The sequence below is a fragment of the Urocitellus parryii genome, chromosome 6 (genome assembly GCF_045843805.1).
Source record: "Urocitellus parryii isolate mUroPar1 chromosome 6, mUroPar1.hap1, whole genome shotgun sequence".
Classification (NCBI taxonomy): domain Eukaryota; kingdom Metazoa; phylum Chordata; class Mammalia; order Rodentia; family Sciuridae; genus Urocitellus; species Urocitellus parryii.
This window is the reverse complement of record NC_135536.1, coordinates 111,850,994-111,870,858: the sequence shown is the minus strand read 5'-3', so window position 1 is coordinate 111,870,858 and position 19,865 is coordinate 111,850,994. Positions and strand designations below refer to the sequence as shown.

The window sequence follows — 19,865 nt, the reverse complement described above, 5'->3', positions numbered from 1 at the left end:
ACAGGACCCCGGAGGAAGCCCTTAAAGGGCAAGGAATCCCACCAGGAATTAACAGGAAGCAGTGAGTCACTGTGCTGTCCTTTCCCAGCAAGATCACTGCATCTTAACCTGAGCCTTCAGTAACTCACACCCAAGACCTAAAAGACATCTAGGTTAAAACGGTTCCCAGAGAGCTAACAAAAGGAGCCAAAATTGGGGAATCCTCCCCACTTCATTGTTACCACTTTTAAAAACAATTTGTGTCATCTACATAGTTGCAAAATTTAGGAAAGTAGAAGTCAGGAGAGTGAGGATGTGGTTATGTTTTGAGTATTTTCATACCCACCATGTACTTCCCAGGTGCCCAGGGATTGTTCTGAACACTTGGTGTGATCAGCTCATCCAATGCGCTAGAGCCTTTCACATCTAATCTACACCTGATCTTCCAACCAACCTGCAAAGCAGGCAGCAGGGTCACATCCTAGAGGCGAGGAAACTCAGATGGTCAAGAGGTTCCAGGAATTAATATGAGATCTGGGAACAGTAAAAGCTGTGCTGCCTCCCTCCAAATCCAAATCCTTGGAAAGGGCCAGGATTAGAGCGCTCACCACAACAGGGACCAAGCCAGCCAGCTGCAACTCCAGGCAGCTGCTTCAGAGGCTGGAGGAGAACCTCCAAGAGGTCCTCACATGGCTGACTCTGCTCCTATCTCACGTCACCCTCTGAGCTTGGGCATACTGCCCTCTTTCCATGCCCCACTCTTCCCAGGCTCATTTTGGAAAAAGCTCATTCACTTGGAGGTGAATTAGTGGGAGAGTATGCTTCAAAAGAGAAGTTAAAAGGGCTGGGGCTGTAAGCTCACTGGTAGAGCACTTGCCTAGCACATGTGGGGCACTGCGTTTGATCCTTAGCACCACACTCAAAATAAATAAACAACTGCCAGGCATGGTGGCACATACCTGTAATCACAGCAGCTCAGGAGGCTGAGGCAGGAGGATCGAAAGTTCAAAGCCAGCCTCAACAATGGTGAGGCACTGTGCATCTCAGTGAAACCCTCTAAATAAAATACAAAATAGGGCTGAGGATGTGGCTCAGTTGTCAAGTGCCCCTGAGTTCAATTCCTGGGACCCCAAAAAGAAAAAAATAAGTAAACAAAAATAAAGGTATTTTTTCTAAAAAAGACTCATCATGGAGCAAGGCTTAACCCTGCATAGGAGCTGCTCAAAGGCTTTTCAGCAGTCTGGGTGGCAGGTCCTCCCCTGCTTCAGACCCCTCTAGCTGGCCGCACTCTGTGCTGGAGCCTTTGGAGCTTCTAGGGTCTATGAAGTTAGCACACCAGTCCAGGGCAACACCTCCCCACAGTAATGCCACTCATCCCAGGGTGCCACAGTCAGAGAAGGCAGGCAGCTCCTCTCTGTACCCTGTTGCTTCCCCTCTCCTGGAGCCAATGCTGTTCCAGGCCCTGCCCTCCAGATGAAATGAGATACAAAACATAAATGTTCCATGTTACAAAACATAAACAAATGACCATAGGGGAAATACTCTAATTTTAGAGAATCCTAGGATCTTGTAAGTGTACTGACATTTCCCCATATGAATGAGTCCATTTCTTCATTGTTAAAATCAAATAAAAGCTGGCTGTAATGTCTCCCTCTCAGGATGGTGGAAAGTAACACCTCCGACGGGTCTGGGCACCACGCCTCATCTCCTTGGGTTCTGCAGCGCAGGACACTTAGGGAAGATTGTCCAAACTCTGGTCACCTCAGGTGGAGAGAAGCCAGCAGCTCTGAGGCTGGCAGGAACTGGGCTGTCACTGCAGCTCCAGGACTGCCAACCAGTGCCTGTTCTTTCTGGCACCCACACACTTATCACCTTTCATGCCTATCCCCTTGAGGTCTGTGGGGTTTAGGGCATCCTGGGAAGTCTTTTCCTTACTGAGACCCTCCATACTGTCTCTTCTCCAGCTTCATGCTTATCCACCCCCTATCTTAAATAGGCTTCACTTCTTCAAGGTTCCACTACCTTAACATGGACACACTGGGGACTAAGTTTCCAATGAACATTGGGGGACACACCATATCCAAACCATAGCACCCTCTCTCTCCCTTCCTCCATGTTGGGCCTTCAGAGTTGAGACAAGCTTATGGTTTGGCAGAACCTGCAACCTAGGACCACAACAGCCCTATGGACTGCTCCTGGGCCTTTCCAAAATAGAAAAAAAAATAGTATTGGATTTTTACATCTTGCTAATGATGTTCCCCAGAAAAGCCCTTCAGTTACCCAGTTATAAGAATTGCAGCAGGTCAAAGCTGGAGGATGTTCAAGATCAACTCTAGGGTATCTTAATTTTTTTTTTAAAGAGAGAGAGAGAGAGAGAGAGAGAGAGAGAGAGAGAGAGAGAGAGAAATATATATATATATATATATTTTAGCGGACACAACATCTTCATTTGTATGTGGTGCTGAGGATCAAACCCAGGCCGCACACATGGCAGGCATGCTACCACTTGAGCCACATCCCCAGCCCCAGGGTATCTTAATTTGCCAAAGATAAAACAGGACCAGAATGACAGGTTCTGGGAGTTGACCAAGGTCACAAAGATAGGACCAGGATGACTATGAACTAGAACTGAGATCTCTCTCCTGTGCTCAACTGCCCAACAAGAAGCAGATCAAAAACAACAAACAAACAAAACACACCATCTCTGGCTCAAAATAACACAGGCTTGTGTAGCCAGAAATGGCCAACAATAACCAGGCCTGTCTCCTGCTGGTTTCTACAATAAGGCAGTTATGAACTCACTAGCTGTACCTGTCACTGTGACACGTGTGCCCATTGACTGTGTCGAAAAGGCTCTCTCTCTAAATAAATGGATAAAAACATGGATGCTAATTGAAGATTAGCATCATCTCCCATCAATGTTAATACGCTTTTTGGTTATTTGCAATTCCCTTTTGCAAATCTGAGGGAAACATCATTGCCCAAATTAGCTCTTTTTGCTCAATAAAGGCCATATTAGCATTCTGAGGTTTGCAATTGCTGTTTGTTTAGAGACAGGTCAGATGAGAAGTTGGGCAGCCTGCAGGTTGATTTTCATTACACTGAACACAGGTAGGGAGGGGGAAGACTCAAGTCCCCAGGCCAGGCACTCCTCTCACAATACTGAGCCATTTAGCAATAGGGGGAGTTTCAATTACCTCCATGGTGGCATCCCTGAAGGACTGGCTCCATTGCATGAAAATGACTCAGATGTCTTTTTTCTGCCTCGAATTCTGTCTCTGTCCTCTCCGTGGCTTCCTCTTAACTGAAGCCGACTTCATCCCTCAGTCTCTCTATGCCATGCTTTCTTTATGGCATGTCTCAGCATTGTGAAGGCTCTCTAGTATTTCTCTGGCTCCCTCGTGGAAACCAAGCTCCCTGACCACTCAATCACACACAGCTCCAGCCCTAGTACTGACATCAAAGGTGCTCAGTATTTCTTGAAGGAATGATGGCAGACAGGAAGAAAAGTCAGGGCTGAGTCTTGGTCTAAGAGGGAAAGCGAGGTGGGGAGGGGGTGTTGCACTCTGATCCCAAATCTTTTCTCAGAGCCCTACTATGAAGAAAAGACCAGTTTTTGAAAACAGACTTCCCAACTTCTTTCATCACTAGCAGGATCATCTGGGGCTGATGGTTTAACCTCCCAAAGCCCCGTTTTCTATGGGTGAGAAGGATACCAATTAGGTTAAATGTCTGCTCCTTAGTAAGCACAAGATCAAAGGACGGTCATCTTTCCTGGACCACCACCAACCCCTAATCACACTCTGGAATATCAGGTCTCCAGAGTGGACACCCTCTCTCTTCCCTTTGGCTTTTAAGCACAAGGTTCTGATCCCCAGAACCAGGGGAAAACTGAAGGAGCGCCCTAACGAGGCCACCCTGCACTTGATACCTGAGCCGCAGTACTGACCGGTCCCTCCCCAACCCCTTCCGGCTCACGGTGGGTGGCCCCCCCTAAGGTCACAGGTCAAGGGTCTCCGCGAGGGCACGCCTCAATCAGTGTGAGCAATCTTTTTCCGGGTGCTGGAAATGGGGACTTCACGGGCACCATGGCCCATACCACCAAAAACGTCCTGGCTCTTCGCACACTGCTCTGCAGACCTGAGGGCCACGGTGTCGTTGCGTTGTCCCACACAGCAGTCGCAGAAGAGGCCAGGTCTGAGTCCTCCGCGCCTGGCCAACGCGCACAGAACGAGCTCACTAACGGCTCGCGCCACGTGACTGCTTCTGCCTGTCAGCACTGCTGGCGAGGCGCGCGCAGAGGTCGGGCGGGAGGAGGGCCAATTTCCCATCTCCCCTCATTTGCATACACGATATAAGGATGTTAGAAAAACAATTAGTTTTAACTTGCCTTAAACACAAAGAACATTTTTTAAGACAGCAATATAGGAGGCTGTAATTTCTAAGATATTTTGGGCTTTGAAAAAGAGTGACACTCTTTTTCACCATAACTGTAAAAGCTTTCAGATTGTGAACCTTATATAGCTTCTGGGGAACCTTTGCAGTCGTGCTCGCTTCGGCAGCACATATACTAAAATTGGAACGATACAGAGAAGATTAGCATGGCCCCTGCGCAAGGATGACACGCAAATTCGTGAAGCGTTCCATATTTTTCTACCCCAGGTCCACTCCTGTTCAGTTCGCACCCCAATGTATACAACTCTTTTTGCCTACGGGTCTGTTTCATTGTTTGACCCGAGGTAAAATATAGTAATCCCAGGAGACTGATTGAAAAAAGGTGGTACCTAAACAGATTAATTACTACAATGCCTTCTGGCTTTTGGCTCTGATTTTTATCTTGCGGTCTTCCTTCAGCTTCCCTCTGCACTCTACTGAATGCTGCTGCACCTTACACTTAAGAACAGGTCTTGAAAAATTGGCCCATTTTAGGTCAGAAACACAACAGGACCTTGTGTAAAGATAAACAGACGAAATAACACTGACCGACTCCTCTGAATCTTTAAAATAATAACAACCACCACTTATTTTTTCAGTATTCACCATGATACTTATTCAGTATCACCAATTCTCACCCTCATATTCCTGATATTTCTGTCCACTGTGCATCACTGTCCCCATTTTACAGGGGACAGGGATGTAAAGCAACCTGGGCAAGACCGTGTAACCAAGTGGCTACACATCCTTATATATAAAACCTTTTTCTAAAAAAATATAATTATTTTCAAAAGAAAAATGGCGTGTTAGCTTTGTTGGTGCAAGAACATGCACATGAGTTCAGCAGCCAAGACCCCAGAGATCCGCCTTCAGCCGCCGCTTAGCTCCCAGGCCGCAGTAGAGTTGGCGGTCAGACGCGGAGCCCTGGAGCCTAGGACAACAGCTGCGGGTACTCTGGCCGCCTGCAGCTACCTTGCATCATTCCGGATAGGACGAATGGTCTTTATCAGATAAAAGCCGAGATTAGGGGGTTTGTGGGCCCCCTCCCTGCACTTCCTCAAGAGCTTCCATGCATAGAGTTAAAGGACATCTACTGGTTGGTTTTTCTCTTCTTCTCTCAAAGATGCCTGGAAACATCTTGGGCAACTGGGTGAGTAGTTTTAAAGCTCTCCTTCTGGAGTGCTAAAGAGAGAAACTAACAATGTTGCTGCCACTCCCCCTCCTTCAGCAAGGACAACCCAGGAGACACAACTCAGGAGACAGGAATTTACTAGTTTTTGTTTTAGGAAGGAGGTCTTATGGAGGCCAAATCTCAATAAGTGCTGTTCAGATTATTCTAAAGAAACTTGTCATTCTTCTTGGCATGATCACTCTCTTGGAGCAGGAATTAGGAAAAGACACAGGCAATTCCTAGTTCTGGAAAATCCAAAGACCTGGATGACCTTCCTGGCTCTGAGATTTGCTGAGAGAAGTTGGGCAAGTCACTTGCCCCCTTTGAACATGTATAGTCAAAGAGACTATTGGCACTGCAGGATGCCTTTCCAACCTGGGTGCTTGTAGATTCTTATAAATGGGTCTCCAGAAAATTCAAGAGGCCAGGCTGGACAACGCCCTGTTACGTCCCTTTTCCTGAGCTCTGGAGGAATAGAAAACCACAGACTGGGGCTAGAAAATGAACTGGGAGGGAGTTGTGGTCTTCTCAAACACAGATTGCACTTCTTATGTGCCAGGAGCTTTACATATACTAAATTCTTATATACACTATACCCATATAGTTACATATATTGTATGGATATGTAGTATATACATATAATTATATGCATATGTAGTATATACATATAATTGCCTACATATATACATATATAGTGTATACATATAGTTGCCTATACTTAATATATATAGCATATATGCTATATACATCTAGTTACATATACTAACTTCCTATGTGCTCAGCACTTTACATAATGCTAACTCATTATGTGCACAAAACAGTTCCATGAAGTAGGTACTATTATTACCCTCATGTTAGAGATGAGACTGGAGGATCAAGAGAGTCGATGACTTGCCCAATGTCACAAAATTAGTCAATGGCAGTTGAGATCTCAGCAAATCCGGTAATAGTTTGGGCTTGTTACACTGTGCTGCTTCTGGGATGGAAAGGTTCTATTTAGAATTAATGGAAAAATCATGCAGGTCTAATCCTGCTTTTGTTGATATTCTAAATTCAAGGCAGGAGTTGCATTTCTCTAAAGGATCAAGGCTACACTTTACAACAGGGTAAGTGGTAATTGTTGGACAGGTGCATGGCAGGTGACCTTGCAAAATGTGAGGTATGATGGGGCCCTTTCTTTGGGACACAGTTGGAACAGGAGGAAAATTTTTCTATTTTAGGTTGGCAATATCTTCCTTGATACCTGCCCCCAAAATGAATCCTATTTATGAAGAATCTTCTTTCTGAGCAGTAAGCCTGTGCTTAATTAACCTTATGCAAATCAGCTTAATTGCTTCTCAGTGGCTGTTGTCCAGAAGCACCTACGGATTCCTTCTCTCAGACATTTCCAGCACCTGGGTGAACCACCAAGTTGGAACCCTTTCTTGTGAACATTTGCCGGATGCCCGTGGAGCACTGGGTGTTGTGTTGGAGATCACAAAAAGTGCAAGGTGTGACCCCAGTTGTGGAGGTACTTACAGACCCACACAACCAAGGATCACAAAGAGAGGGAGTGCCTTGTTAGCCTCAAGAGCCAAGTGTCATGATAACACAGGTTACTCTGGAGTTGAGGGGTCTTCTAGGTGTATTTTCTTCCAGGTTACTTCCATTGGCAGAGGAAATGGATGTGGGAAGCACGACTTACTCAACTCTCTCAGGGAAGTGAAAAATAAAGCAACCTGATGCTGTCTCTACTTGCGGCTCCAACTTTGTTCAGTTTCTTGCCCTGGATCTTCTGGACAAGTGGGGATAGAGACCATATGTCAAGCCTCCGCTTGCAAGAGGACTGGGAATTCTGGAGAAAAAGCAGCGGGAGGTGGAGGGGCTTGTTTACTGGGTCCGGTACCTCCAGATCTCGTGCCAGAGTCAGATCTCCTGGAAGCACCGGTAGGGGCTAGGGGTGCCGAACCACATACCTGGAGACTGCATCTCGGAATACATTCTGTGGCTCACCGGCCCCTCTCAAGGCCCCCTCCCAGAGAGCCAGGGTACCGGAATCCCGGCCTTCAAGAGTTGACTGTAATGCCTAAAAACCGTCGCAAGGTGGCAACGTTGTGGCGAGAAATAGACTTAAAATCCTGGGTGGTTTTTTAAAGCATATTTTCCCTATTAATGTTTCATTTAACTTAATTAGAATCTGGTAAACTAATTAAAGTAGCTACGAGCCCCGCAATCAGCAATAATTCGTATAATTATTGATAATTACATCCATACCGATCGTTTGGTTATCAACATTTTTGGGGGGAACAAACCACTTTCAAAGGGATGCGGAGCCCAGGAGGGCTTTTGCAACTGAACTTTCTGGGTCGTATCCACCTACACCCCCAATCCACAGAGATTCCGGCCCAGATGGGGCGCCTCGACCGGTGGACTCCGGCTGCCTGCTTGCTCTTTTCCACTTTGGGGCAATTTGGAAGGGAAGGGTGGAAAAGAATATTTGCTAGGCTTCTCTGTAGGGGCACAGCCATGGAACTTCCTCCCTAGGTGGTAACTGTTATGCCCATTTTACAGAGAAGGAAAGTGCCCCGCCACAGGTGCATTTATGCTGTGGGGAAATGCGCGTGCCATCTCCAACACAGCGTGTCAGGGCTCCATCTCAGCTCCGCTCGCCCCTGGCAAGCCCTGGGGATGTAAGTCACTTCCTCTCTGGAGTTCGCTTCGCAGAGGGTGCAGTGGAGAACTGATCTGGTCAGCCCGCCAGTAGGAAAGGCTCCAACTTCCCCGAAGGTCCCAGCCTGGAGACCTCGAGGCAGTACCTCACAGTTGGCCAGGCGCCCCCATCGCAATTCCTTCCCACACGTTCTCTCTTGAGTTTTGCCCTAGGAATATCCCCGAGCTCAAGGGGCTCTGGGACTGGCTTCCTTCCTCCACTGCGCGGCAGACTCCGGTGTGAGCCCCTTACCGGCGTCCCGGGGCGCGCCAGCTCCAGCGCGAGGCCCTCCAGACCACCCCCACGAAACTCACGGCCGGCACCCCTGAGCACTCAGGCCCGGAGCTACCTGACCAGAGTCCCTGGGCCGCCACCCGCCGCCAGGGTCTCCGCCTGAGAGACGCATAGAGTTAGTGTGGGGGTGTCTGGAGAGCTAGGCCATCCTGGCGCAGGTCCTGGCAGCGGTTGGCGTCTTACTCCCAGAGCGTTTCCATGAGCCTCCGGGGACGGAGGCCCAAATGTCATTTTGTAGAGGCCCAATCGGAGGCCCAGGCAAAATAAAGGGCACAGCAGGGATCCTTGCTAGCCCGACTTGGAGGTGAAATTCTGCCGGGGCTGAGTGATTCCCAATACCAACACTTTCCCAACCTGGAGGTGCGCTGTGGGAACCGGCCGACCAAGGCTTCCACAGGGCGAAGCTTCATCAATCGCGCGAGTCCGGCTTTGGATGCCCCATCCGAAGCCCGGCGAGTGCCTTGGCCCTGGCACCTGCGGACGGCAGTCCTCAACTCCACTTACACTGAACTGGAGGGATTATCAAAATGCGGCCAGGACTCCCTCCTTTCCCATCGCGGTGGAGCTAGCGGGAGGACCTACGTGAATGGGCGCCAAAGTTCACCTTTTCCAGGATTGTCCCCCTGAGGCTCATCCCGACCCAGCGCTGCCAGACAGACCAGCAGTGCCCACGCCAGTTAGAGGCTATTCTGGTTGAACCCAAACTCCAGGCAAGCCTAAAAGTCTCTTTATTTCTGAAAGCCGGGGAGGTGACTTCCCTGGGCAGGCGTGGAAATAAGGCACGAATGAACTCAGTCCCTACAAGCGTCTTAAGAGAAGGGACCACCTTACCAGGGACCATACAATTATTCCCTTTCCCTAACCGGGGCTCCCTAGAGGAGGGTCCTAAGGTAGAGAGAAGGTGACCTGGGGGTGACTGTGTCTGGCTGGGTCAGTTGAGAAGTCTGGAGGCTTGCTTCTGTCTAGGTGAACAAGCACAATTCTAATCCTGGGCGCCCTAGACCCCGCACCACTGTCCCCACGCCCCACCTGTGGCACAGTCCTCTGCCGGCCCTGCCCCTTCCCTCCCCGCCTCCCATCCCCCCATCCCCCCCACCCCCGCGCACTCCCAGGAATTGACAGATTTTCTTTTTTATTAAAAACAAAAGTCTCGGATACAGGGTGGTCTCCCCAAACAGGCTTAAGGTGGTCGCCATCTCGTGAGTCAGTTGTCGCCCTTTTAAAGTGCTGTTACATCGAGAAGTTACAACTACAACATAAATAAATAAATAAATAAATAAATAAATAAAAATCCAAAGCGGGGGATGCAAAGGGGACTGGAAGTAGGTCCAGGAGAAGAAAGAAAAACAACTTAGAGTATAAATAAAAAGTGAATCTAATACTGAACCAAGAGACTCACAGTACATTTATATCCATTGCACATAGCCACTTAGTCATTAGGAACAAGAGAGTGGACGGGACTGGGAGCGCGGGGCCGGCGCCAGCGAAGTCGCTACATTGTATTCACAATTGGGGTCCGAGGCTGTACGTGGGCCGCGTGGGGGGTGGGAGGTGTCCTCCCTCTTCCCTCCTCCCACCACCCCCGTGGGTCCAGTTAACCCCTTGAGGTCCGATGCCCTGGAGTTCAACCGAGGGGCGAGGCGGTATTTACACTTGGAAACTGAGCCGGGGCCCTGGACTGGGACGCCCCGGGAAGGTCCGGACAAGGCCGGGCGCCCGGGAGGAGGACGGCGGACTGGCGGACGGGCGGCTGTATTTACATCGGTCGGGTCCGAATGGCTTGTTCCTCGCTCTGGGCCGCCACGGCAGCGGGTATTTACAAGAAGGAGCAGCATGGCTTGAGGGCGCGTGGGCGCGGCCGGGCCGGCCCTAGGGTAACAGTGGGGGCTTGAAGGAGCAGTTGCCAGTGCAGTGGCGGGGCGTCAGCATCTTGCAGGAGAAGTGGTGCAGGGCGTCGTGGGCTTCTAGGGAAGAGAGTCGTACCAGCCACGTTGGCCGCCGCCGCACTCGCCTCACCTGGCCTCTGCAGTGCACCGTCCCACTGCCCCCACCCGACCCACCCTTTGGGCTCAGGGGTTCTCAACCGACCAGATCAGAAAAGATATAGGAGAGAAGCTGGTGATTCAGAATCATCGCTCTGGTTAAATAGCCCCATTTTACAGAAAAGGAAACTGAGGCGCAGAGAAAGAGGGATGACTTGCCCAAGGCCAGAGTTGGACCACAAGGCAGATTTTCTGATACTAAAGCTCAAAGGACACTTTCCCCCATTACAATCAATTCCCACTCCTCTTCTCAGTTTCTGATTCATGTAGACCTTAGCCTCCCCCCTCATTAGCCTCGCCATCCATCCACCCATCCACCCATCCATCCATCCACCCATCCATCCATCCCATAGTACAGCCAGCCCCCTGGTAGCGGAGCTATCTTTGTTTGGGGGTTTCGCACCTTTTAATTTCTGCTGTATGGCGTAGCGCGCCTTCCGCTCCTGGTCAAGTTCGTTACATAGAGTATCTGGAAGACATGGAGGATTGGTGAGGAAACGCAGACCACCTTCCGGCGGTCGGGGTCAGAGTCAGGGCTACATCCCTCCCCTTGGCGCGGCCCCTCGAAGAAACAATTCTGGGGATGGGGGGGAGGGGCACCAACACTCCAAACTGCAAACTGACAGAGGGAGGAAATGGCCTGGGATGGCGCTTAAAGGCAGACGGATCTAACCAAAATTAAAGCAAACTTAGGCATTACTTCCCAGGTAATTTTACGCCTCGATTTTTAATTTAGAAACCATGGAAATTGCCGCGATAAGAAGTTCAATCACTCCATGTAATGATGCCTGCAAGCCGTTTGCTGGGCTCGCTTGCCATTCTGAGGCTAATCAGAGTATACAAAGGATATTAAATAAAAAAAATAATTGTTAAATTACCTTCAATTTAAATCCAAATGACTGAGCCAACATTGCGGCTCCTGCCAGACGAGAGGCAGTTACGGCCCGTGCACGCGCTCACCTGACTCCCGTCTTACCTCTGACAATTTGCAGCTGTTGCACCATTTCTTCTCGATAAGCCAATTCCCTCTTCATTTGATCCTGAAAATTATCTGTGCAAATTGATTAAGTGAGAGCTGTTATGCACAGCCTTCCCCCTCAGCTCCACTTCCCCACTCCCTCCCATCTTCACCCCTACCCCCACCCCCACCCAGTCCTATGCCTAGCTGGAAACAGAGGGAAACAGAGTTCTTCCCCTCTAGCCACCTGCCTATACCCCATTCCGAGAGCAGGATAGGTTGACAGTGTTGAGGTGAGTTGAGAAGGGATGGAAATACCTTTGAGACTCTGAAATTCTCGCTCCAGCTTCTTTCGGAGATCCATTTGCTCCAGGAGCAATTTTTGCAATTCTTCTGTGAATGGGAGAGTGGGAGGTAAGGGAGGGGAATGGAGAACTCAAGGGACCCATTAGGCATTGAGGTCTTGCTCTGGCTAATACTCCTAGAACCTTAGTTGGTATAGAGGCCTTCAGAACTCTAGCTTTCCTATTCCAGTCCAAAGGATTTGAGTGAAGACTCAGGGCTAAGTGGGTAGGATGCCCTGGAGAATCAAATTCAGGAGGGTGGAATCCATTTTGGATTCCTAGACCCTGGTTCCAGGAAATGACTGGGTTGTCATCTGCTTTAAGTTGTTCCTAACTCCCTAATCCTAGAGAATGACCCACAAAAACCTTATTTCCCACTTCAAATGACAGTTCTAATCCCTTCTTTCAATGCAAATCAGGGAGAATATGGTCAAAGCCTTGGACAGCTTTCCCAGAGAAATAGACATACTTAATAACAGTTATAATATAAGGAGATGCCCATAAGAACCCTCATATAAAGCACCAATGATTGTGAAGGTAATGACAGAATCTGTAACTAGGAAAAATGGAAGCTTGTTTTCCTTCCCCCACCAATTTCCAAGATCATTCATGGACTGTGGAAAACACTGTTTAGTGCCCTCAGAAGCCACTTCCAGACAAGTGGACGGGGAGGCTGCCCTAGCCATGGGGCCAATAGTATTTGAGCCCTCCACATGAAGAGGTTCCTCTGAAACATAGCAATGGAAGATGGACAGGCCAAGTGGGGTTTGAGACTCCCTTCCTCTATGCTTCAAGCCAACTTCTCCCCCTTGCAGGCAAAGCAACCCTGGGGGTCCCATTCTGCAAACAAGCTCCATCTTACAGAAATAGTTATACATTAATTCCAGGGAAAGTACTGTAACCTCTCACCTGTTCCTAAAATAAATGCCTCTTTGCAATCTTACTCTCAAAAAAGAAAGAAGAAGAAGAAGAAGCAACCTGTTTTTCCTTGGAGTTTGGGAGACCCACATTATCCTGTCTGATGTTCACACACATTGCGTTCTAAGAATCAGTGCTCATTTCTCTTTCTCACTGGGCTATTCAAGACCGACTGACTCAGGCCTTGGGAACCTAAATTTCTAATAACCTACAGGGGCTTGTTCATTCCCTACCCACATATACACATACACCTCTCTGCCAGGATGTGTTCAGAGGATTATCCTTTCTACTTAATGAAATAAAAACTCAACCTCTCTCCCCAATAACAAGGTCTTCCCACATACCCACTACAGCAACTAGCTCCTCTCTACAGGAGGGGCCCATCCCGGCAAGCACAGTGTACCATTTCACAGATTTCACCTCACCTCTGGCCAGGTTTTCAATATCTTTCTCCACCAGCTGAGTTCCTGTGACATCCAAGGTAAGCCCTTCTTCACCTGAGATACAGGGGGAGGTAAGAAGGATTTTGTCTCGGGAGAAGGCTTGAGAGGGGAGGGGTGAGTATCCCGGGAACTGTACCAAGTCACGGACCTACTCCAGACCCTTCTGCCTTTAGAGGAGGCAGTTACAAGCGGTCAGCACTACACACCTTCCAAGCCATCATTTTAGGGAGTAGGAGAGTGGGCCCCAGGGAGATGGGCTATCCTAGGGAAGGAAATGCTTTGACCTATTTCAGATGGGTGAGGTGATCTCTCCATTTCCTCTTAGTATGTCCACTACCCTTATCAGAAAAACCCCAAAGGGGGTAGCTCTGGAACCTGGCCTGCATCTCCCCTGCAACATTTAAATAGTAAGTGGCAGCCTCTTGCTCTTGATTGAAACCGCCTCAAAAGCCTGTGGAAACCTGTGCGACGTGGGTCCCACAGCCCGGGGGCGAGTGGGGCTCAAAGAATCTCAGTGCTCACCTCGGTCAGTATTTGTGGGACTTGGCTGGGAGATACTCCTTTGGTCTGAATAGGATTTCCTCGTTTCCAAATCATCGGCGGTCGAGTGATTGTCTTCCTTATCTGGTTCTTAAAGGCAATAAACCGAGTTTCAAGGAGAAGCAAAGAAACTGTGACCCCGATACTGCCAGCACTGCCGCGGTTGGGGCGCCCAAGCCCTAATTAAAAACGTGGTGGCCGCCTCTGGTTCCCGACTGTGAGCCCAGGCGCGCGCCCTGAGGCTTTGGGCAGGGTACTCCCTCCCCCGCACATGGTCTGCTAGTCTCTCGGCTTCACGCCACTCCCCAGCCCCTCGAAAAAGAGCGAGACGAGCAGCCGAGCCCACCAGGGACGGGCGACCTACATCGCACGCAGATACTGGGGCACCGCGAGCGCGCGTGGCCGCCGGGTCTGTCCGCGCGATTCCCGCGGAGATCGCAGCCCAGGCAGCGGCCTACCGCGTAGTGTGGTGCGTCAGGAAATTGTACTGGGCTTGGCTGCCTTCGCTTGCCCAGATTTCCAAGACCCCTCCTCTGCTAGCAACCTGGCCTGAGCGCAAGGGCAGGCTCCCCCGCCCCCCACAGTGGGCCGACGCTTCCGGGGTATCCAAGCGCGCAGCCAAGTTCGCTCATCCTTCGCCCAGACCTGGCCTGGCCACCGGGAACCCTGAAGACCAACACACTTACTGAATAAATGAGAGAACTTGAAGGAGATGCAGGCGTGATTTTTTTTTTTTTTTAAGATTTTAACCCTCGTACGAGGTGTACTGGAGCATGTGTGTATGTGTGGTGGAGAAGGTAGGTTGGTACTGTTTTTTAAAGTAATCAGCCTGTGGGAGTTGTTAGGAGTTCTCAGCTTCCCTTTTCTTTCATTATTTTTCTTTCCTTCTCTCTTTCTTTCGCTTTTTCTGTGTCTCTCTTTCTGCCCTCGGCTTCCCTCGCTGGCCTCTTTGGGGCCTGCCCTCTATTCGCACCCCCTCCCCTATCACAGTGGCCAGAGGCCTTGGAAGGCGTTACCGTGGGCCTCGGGGGTACAGAGGTAGGAGGCAGTGGGCCCCAGCGCCGCCGCGGCGCTCTTCACGTGCTCATCCCTCTCCGGTGCGTACACCTGCTGCGGCCGAGAAATGACAAGCGATTAGGGGGGCTCCTGGCGGCCGCCGGAAACCGCCCAGTCCCGCCCCGCAGCCAACAGGAAACTCCTAGGAGGTAGGGGAGGGTGGCTTGCCCGCGGGACCTAAGGGCAGGGGTAGCGGGGACGCACGTGGCGCACCCTTGTGCCCTTGCGCCCTTGGAGTCTGTCACTGTTTTTAGATTCAGGTAATTATTGGCCCTCGCGAAAAAAAATTACGTGAAGCGGTTCCCAAGCCAAAGGCCATTCAAAGCCGCCCCGGTTCTCTGCGCTCGCCTCATTTCCCCCATTTCCCCTCCTGCCCAGGCCTGGGTCCTATCCTAGGCAAAAATGATGCTTTCGAATCCGGTTAATGATTCGTGTTTTAATGAACCGAACGGAAATGTATAGGTGTGCGCACCCACTTTCAGGAAGGCCAATGATTCCGGCCTAGCCACAACCTGTTCCTCCAGCCCCAGCCCTGCCAACCTTAGAACCCCCTTGCGCCCCGCACACGGTCCAGAGACAGTTTCCCAGCATCAAACCCTGTGAACGGTTCCTAATGAGGGAGTGTGAAGAGACTCGGTTGGGGTGACGGAAGATTCCTAGGACTCAGTACTGCTAGGATCCGAAATGGGGAGAGGACACCCTCTCCTCTCGCTACCCACTAGTTCTCCTTGGAGTATGAGAGCGTTTCTCTCTTGGTTTAAGTCCCTCTCTCTCCTGGTTCTTCCTCTAGAACCCTTTTATTTCTCTCTTTCTGGTGTCTGGCAATCTCTGCCAGTCCCCATCCTCACGCCTAACAACAAACACAAAGCACACGCACTCCCCAGGCTTGCCCCCGATCTTCCGAAACCTCACTCGAGCCCCAGGACCCCAGTTCCACAGCGAGCCCAAGTCTGAGCCTGCCGGGAGCAGCCGGGATTGCTGCGCAGAACAAAATTCGGGCCTCCCGTCCCCCACTTGGGGTGCTTTACTTGAGGGTGGTGGGGTAAAGGGGTAGGTGCTACCGGCTGAGCGGTCTCTGAGCTCACCTTGGCCGTCGTGGGGCCTCCCAGGGGCCCGCAAGACTCTCGAAGCTCGTAGCCGCCGCTTGGCGGGCTTCTCTCAGGTCTCCGCACCACATCATCCGCTGCCAGGTCACCAAATGCAGACCCGCCAGCTGGGGGAGGCCCGAGGCGGCGCCGGGGCCGAGGGCTACCGCCATCAGGAGAGTCTGTGGGGCCATCTGCGCCTGAGGAAGCAGCAGAGAGGGGCCCAGTGGGCTGGTCCCCGTCTGGGCCACCTCCCGCGCTGAGCGCACTAGGTTCGGTCTCGTCCTGGGCACCCTCATCCTCGGGAAAGCGGTTGGATTCCACGTCCACCTCCGGCTCGTCCGCGGTGTCCACGTCGGGCGAGGCGGAATGGTAGCTGGAGCTGCCCTCGCTCAGAAAATCTGGGCTCACGTAGCCGCCGCCTGTCCCCGCGCCTGGCCCTGGCCCACGAGCAGGCCCCGCGCTGTACACCTCTCGGGCGCTACCATACAGCTTGGCAATACTCTCGGTGTCCTTGACCACAGGTCGGAAGGCAGACACGTAAGAGCCCTTGCGTGCTGGCGGAGGCGGTGGAGGGGCCAGGGGGGGCAGGGGTGGTGGTAGTGCCTCATCAGCGCCGTCCTCGTCCAGGGGCCCGCGGGACAATGCACTCGGGCAGCGCTCCTCAGCTCCAAGGCCGCTGTCCTTGGCTGACTCAGCACCGTCCAGGGGCTCTGGGCCGCCGCCACCAGCAGCCGCCGCCGCTGCCGCCGCCGCCGCTGCTACAGCAGCTGCTACGGCCTTTGCTTGGCTCTGCGCGGCGGGGTAGGGCGGCACCGGGAGACTGCCTGCAGCTGGCCAGAACATGGGGAACGTCGGGTACACAGTGGCGGCGGCCGCCGCTGCAGCTACCGCCGCTGCATCCTTCGCTGCCCCAGAAGGTTGATGCCCCCAGAACATGGTGCCGCCGCCCGGGCCAGCCCCTGCTCCTGGGGGCAAGTGGCCGGTTCCCGGGCCACCTGCACCGGCACCAGTGCCCGCGCCGCCGCCGCTCCCAGTGCCAGGGCCGCCCTTGGGTTCACCTGCACCCAATACTGGGTCGTCCTTTTTGGGGCATAGGCCGAAGGCCGTGGGAAAACCATAAGGATGAGGGAAAAGTGGCGGGGGCAGCTTTTGCAAGAGGCCAAAGCCTTTGCTGGGCACCGGGATCACGGGGTAGCTACGTACGCCTGCGCTGCCACCAGGCCCTCCAGGGCCTGTCGGGCCGCTAGCTCCTCCCGCCAGGCCAAGTCCGCGCTGTGGGTGGGGAGGAGGTGGACCCGGAGGCCCGGCCGCCTCATCTTCACCACAGCGCAGGCTTTTGTGGGGCGGTGGGCCTGGGGCCATTTCGGCGCACCCTGGACCCCCGCCACCACCGCCACCAGTTCCACCCTTCCCTTGACCACCGGACCCGCCATTAGCGCCTCCTCCGCCACCTCCTTGCAGCGAGAAAGTCCGCTTGCGCGTGCCACCATTAAACATAGCCTTGACGTCCTCCCAAGCGTGGCTCAGTTCGTCTGTGGCCGACTTGTCACTGAGTTTGAGGTGACGACGCCACGAGTTGAAGTTGGCGGCGTCGGGCTGAGTATACTTGGCATCGGGTGTGCGGTGTGAGTGGAAGATGAACTTGTTAGGAGAGAAGTACATGCTGCAGTAGCCGCACTTGATGCACTTGGCACGCGAACTGTTGTAACGCGCAGGGATGAAGCTGCCACGCGAGCCCCAAGCACACTCATGCACCACATCAAAGGCGAAGTTCTCGGGCAGTTTGGGTGGTTTGTGCTCTCCCAGGAATGACTTGCACAGGCGTTCGGCCTCGCGCTTGGTGATCATGCCGCAGCGGCGTGAGGAGATGGGCATGGCCCCGGCCCGACGTAGAATCTCCAGCTGCACCGGCGTACACTGCACGCACGTGATACCCAGAGCCACTCGTCGGTTGTGGATCTCATTGTAGCTGTAGTTCTTGAGAAGAGTATTGGAGATTTGCGCCAGGCATAGGCGCTCCTGGCCGTCGATGACAAGAGACACGATAGGCACCCCATACAGCGACGTCTCTCCCACCTGGTTAGGTTTGAGGGCGCTGGAGCCCGAGTAAGGCTGCAGCTCCTGTTTGGAGTTTGGAGAGGAGCTGCCCTCGCGCCCCGGCCCCAGCTGAGTGGTGAGAGCCTCCATGCCGCCGCTCCTAAGAAATAGAGAAAGCAGAGAGCAGATGAGCCATTTTCAGCGCCTTCGCCTAGTCTCGGCCCGCCCAGCTGGGCGCGCCAAGTCGGGCGCACCGAAGGTATTTGGCAGTGGGGATTCAAGCTCAGTTGTTCCCTGGACGGGCGCCTTTTGTTATTCAGACCCTTGGTGGTGCCGGAACTAAAGCCTCTGGGGTTTGAGGTAGGAGAAGGGGTAATGAAGACCTCAGAAAGGCCCCAGCTGCAAGAAACCCCCCCCCCTTTTTTTTGGATTGGGAAGGAAGTGGGACCCAGAGATGGAGAGTGACTTGCCCAAGGCCACACAGCAATGCCATTGCGAAGTCCAGACTTTCTGGCGCCCAGATCCACTCGCCTTCAGCCACCCTTGCAACCTGCCCTGCCGGCCCGGGTCCTGAAGCCCGGACTTCGGGGACGGTGGCCCCTATGCTCAGTCGCGCATGCACGTGGGCGGGAGGGGGCAGTGCGAGGAGCAGGGAGGCGAAGGAGGGGCGGACACTGCCCATCTCCAGACTGCAGGAGGTGGGGTGGGGGAGAAGAAGGAGGAACCCAGGGCTGCTTGGGAGGGGGAGAGACAGAGGCGACCGCTGTTCGTGGTGCTGAACCCTACCCTCTTCAAAGCAGGCGCCCAGACCCAGGGCCGCCCCCACTGCACCTAGCTCGGCGCTGGCCGTTTTCCCGGGACAAAAGTGTGGGTTTCCACAAACCAGAGCTTCTCTTCTCACGCCTAGCACCCCGCGTTCATTGAGCAGAAAGATTCTGGCTGGATCTGTAAATGGTTTTCTTTTCGGCCGTCAGTGGGTCCAGAATTGTGCAGTTCCTAACAACTATTTCCTGCGTTTATAACTGTGCTCCAGACCAAAGCTAGTTTCCATCTGGGTCAGTGCATGGGACATAGAGGTTCTCAAAGAAGTTATTCAGAAGCCACTTTGGCTTCACTTCCAATCTCCCACTTTCTGAGTTTTCCTCCTTCAGATGTGTCTTTCCCTTTCAGGCCACATCCAGGCTCCAGGAGGCCCTGGGCTGCTTCTTGTGCAGGCGACCCTTCCCTGAGTATCCTTCAAGTCCCGCTGTCCTGGCTCATATAGGCTAAAAGGAATCCTGGTGGGTTTTGAAGCCACAGCAAAGCTCCAGGCACTAAAGGTGCTGCTGGTCCCTCACTTTTCTCTCTGGCTGAGGCAGTAGGTGCCACCTCACCTGCAGACTACAGCAGCCGGGAAAACTGGAAATTGATGTTTAGGGCCTTCTAGGTCGCCCTGCCCAACCACATGTCCTCAGACACACAAGGGTCCAACCTGACCCAGGCTGCAGGCACTCCTGTGGCCGGGCAGCCTAAACCGGAGGGCTCCTCCCCTAAACTGGGCCTGGAAAGGAAAATTCATTTTCAGAGGGGCCACTTCAGCAGGACAAGTGGCTTGAGTTCAAAAGCCTTCAGTGAAGAGACTGAAATATTCAGTCTTTCTCATTCCCCTATTTGCTTAGGTGCACCCCATTTGTTGATCTTATCTGTCCCTGAACTGTCGGTCTCTGTCAGCTCGCTCCTGTTTCTCCCATCTGTCTTGTACCTTCTTCAAGTATCAAGCTATTTATCTATTATCTGTTTCATCTTTATCTCTTGTAATCAAACTGAAACAAGTTGACCCTCCCTTCGCATTGAAGTCTCTTGTAACATTTTAGGAGGCAGAAAACCACTATT

General features: G+C 52.3%; 1 protein-coding gene and 1 non-coding gene across 4 annotated transcripts; one reads left to right on the top strand and one right to left on the bottom strand.

The window, feature by feature from the left end:
- The first annotated feature begins 4,525 nt into the window (after positions 1-4,525).
- LOC113196758 (U6 spliceosomal RNA) lies at positions 4,526-4,632 on the top strand. Its single transcript, XR_003302602.1, has one exon. It is a non-coding gene; the product is annotated as a U6 spliceosomal RNA (small nuclear RNA).
- A 5,804-nt stretch (positions 4,633-10,436) lies between these two features.
- On the bottom strand, positions 10,437-18,486 carry Skor1 (SKI family transcriptional corepressor 1). 3 transcript variants are annotated; one of them, XM_077800201.1, is made up of 9 exons: positions 18,377-18,486; positions 15,954-18,153; positions 14,829-14,919; positions 13,795-13,902; positions 13,255-13,326; positions 11,886-11,960; positions 11,586-11,660; positions 11,013-11,078; positions 10,437-10,531 (listed from the first exon to the last, which is right to left on the bottom strand). In XM_077800201.1, the coding sequence occupies exons 1-9, from the start codon at positions 18,484-18,486 to the stop codon at positions 10,437-10,439; spliced, it is 2,892 nt and encodes a 963-aa protein (XP_077656327.1). The 3 variants fall into 3 exon arrangements, with proteins under 3 accessions (XP_077656327.1, XP_026264617.1, XP_026264618.1); XM_026408832.2 differs by having other exon boundaries at positions 18,464-18,486; XM_026408833.2 differs by having other exon boundaries at positions 10,437-10,528; positions 18,464-18,486.
- Between the last annotated feature and the right edge of the window lie 1,379 nt (positions 18,487-19,865).

Coding starts and splice junctions, on each gene's coding strand:
- Skor1 (XM_077800201.1), bottom strand. CDS start 18,486: ATGGCATTGCTGTGTGGCCTTGGGCAAGTCACTCTCCATCTCTGGGTC. Junction 18,154..18,376: donor GCAGCTGGGGCCTTTCTGAG/GTCTTCATTACC, acceptor TCTATTTCTTAG/GAGCGGCGGCATGGAGGCTC. Junction 13,903..14,828: donor CTGTACCCCCGAGGCCCACG/GTAACGCCTTCC, acceptor ATTGCCTTTAAG/AACCAGATAAGGAAGACAAT.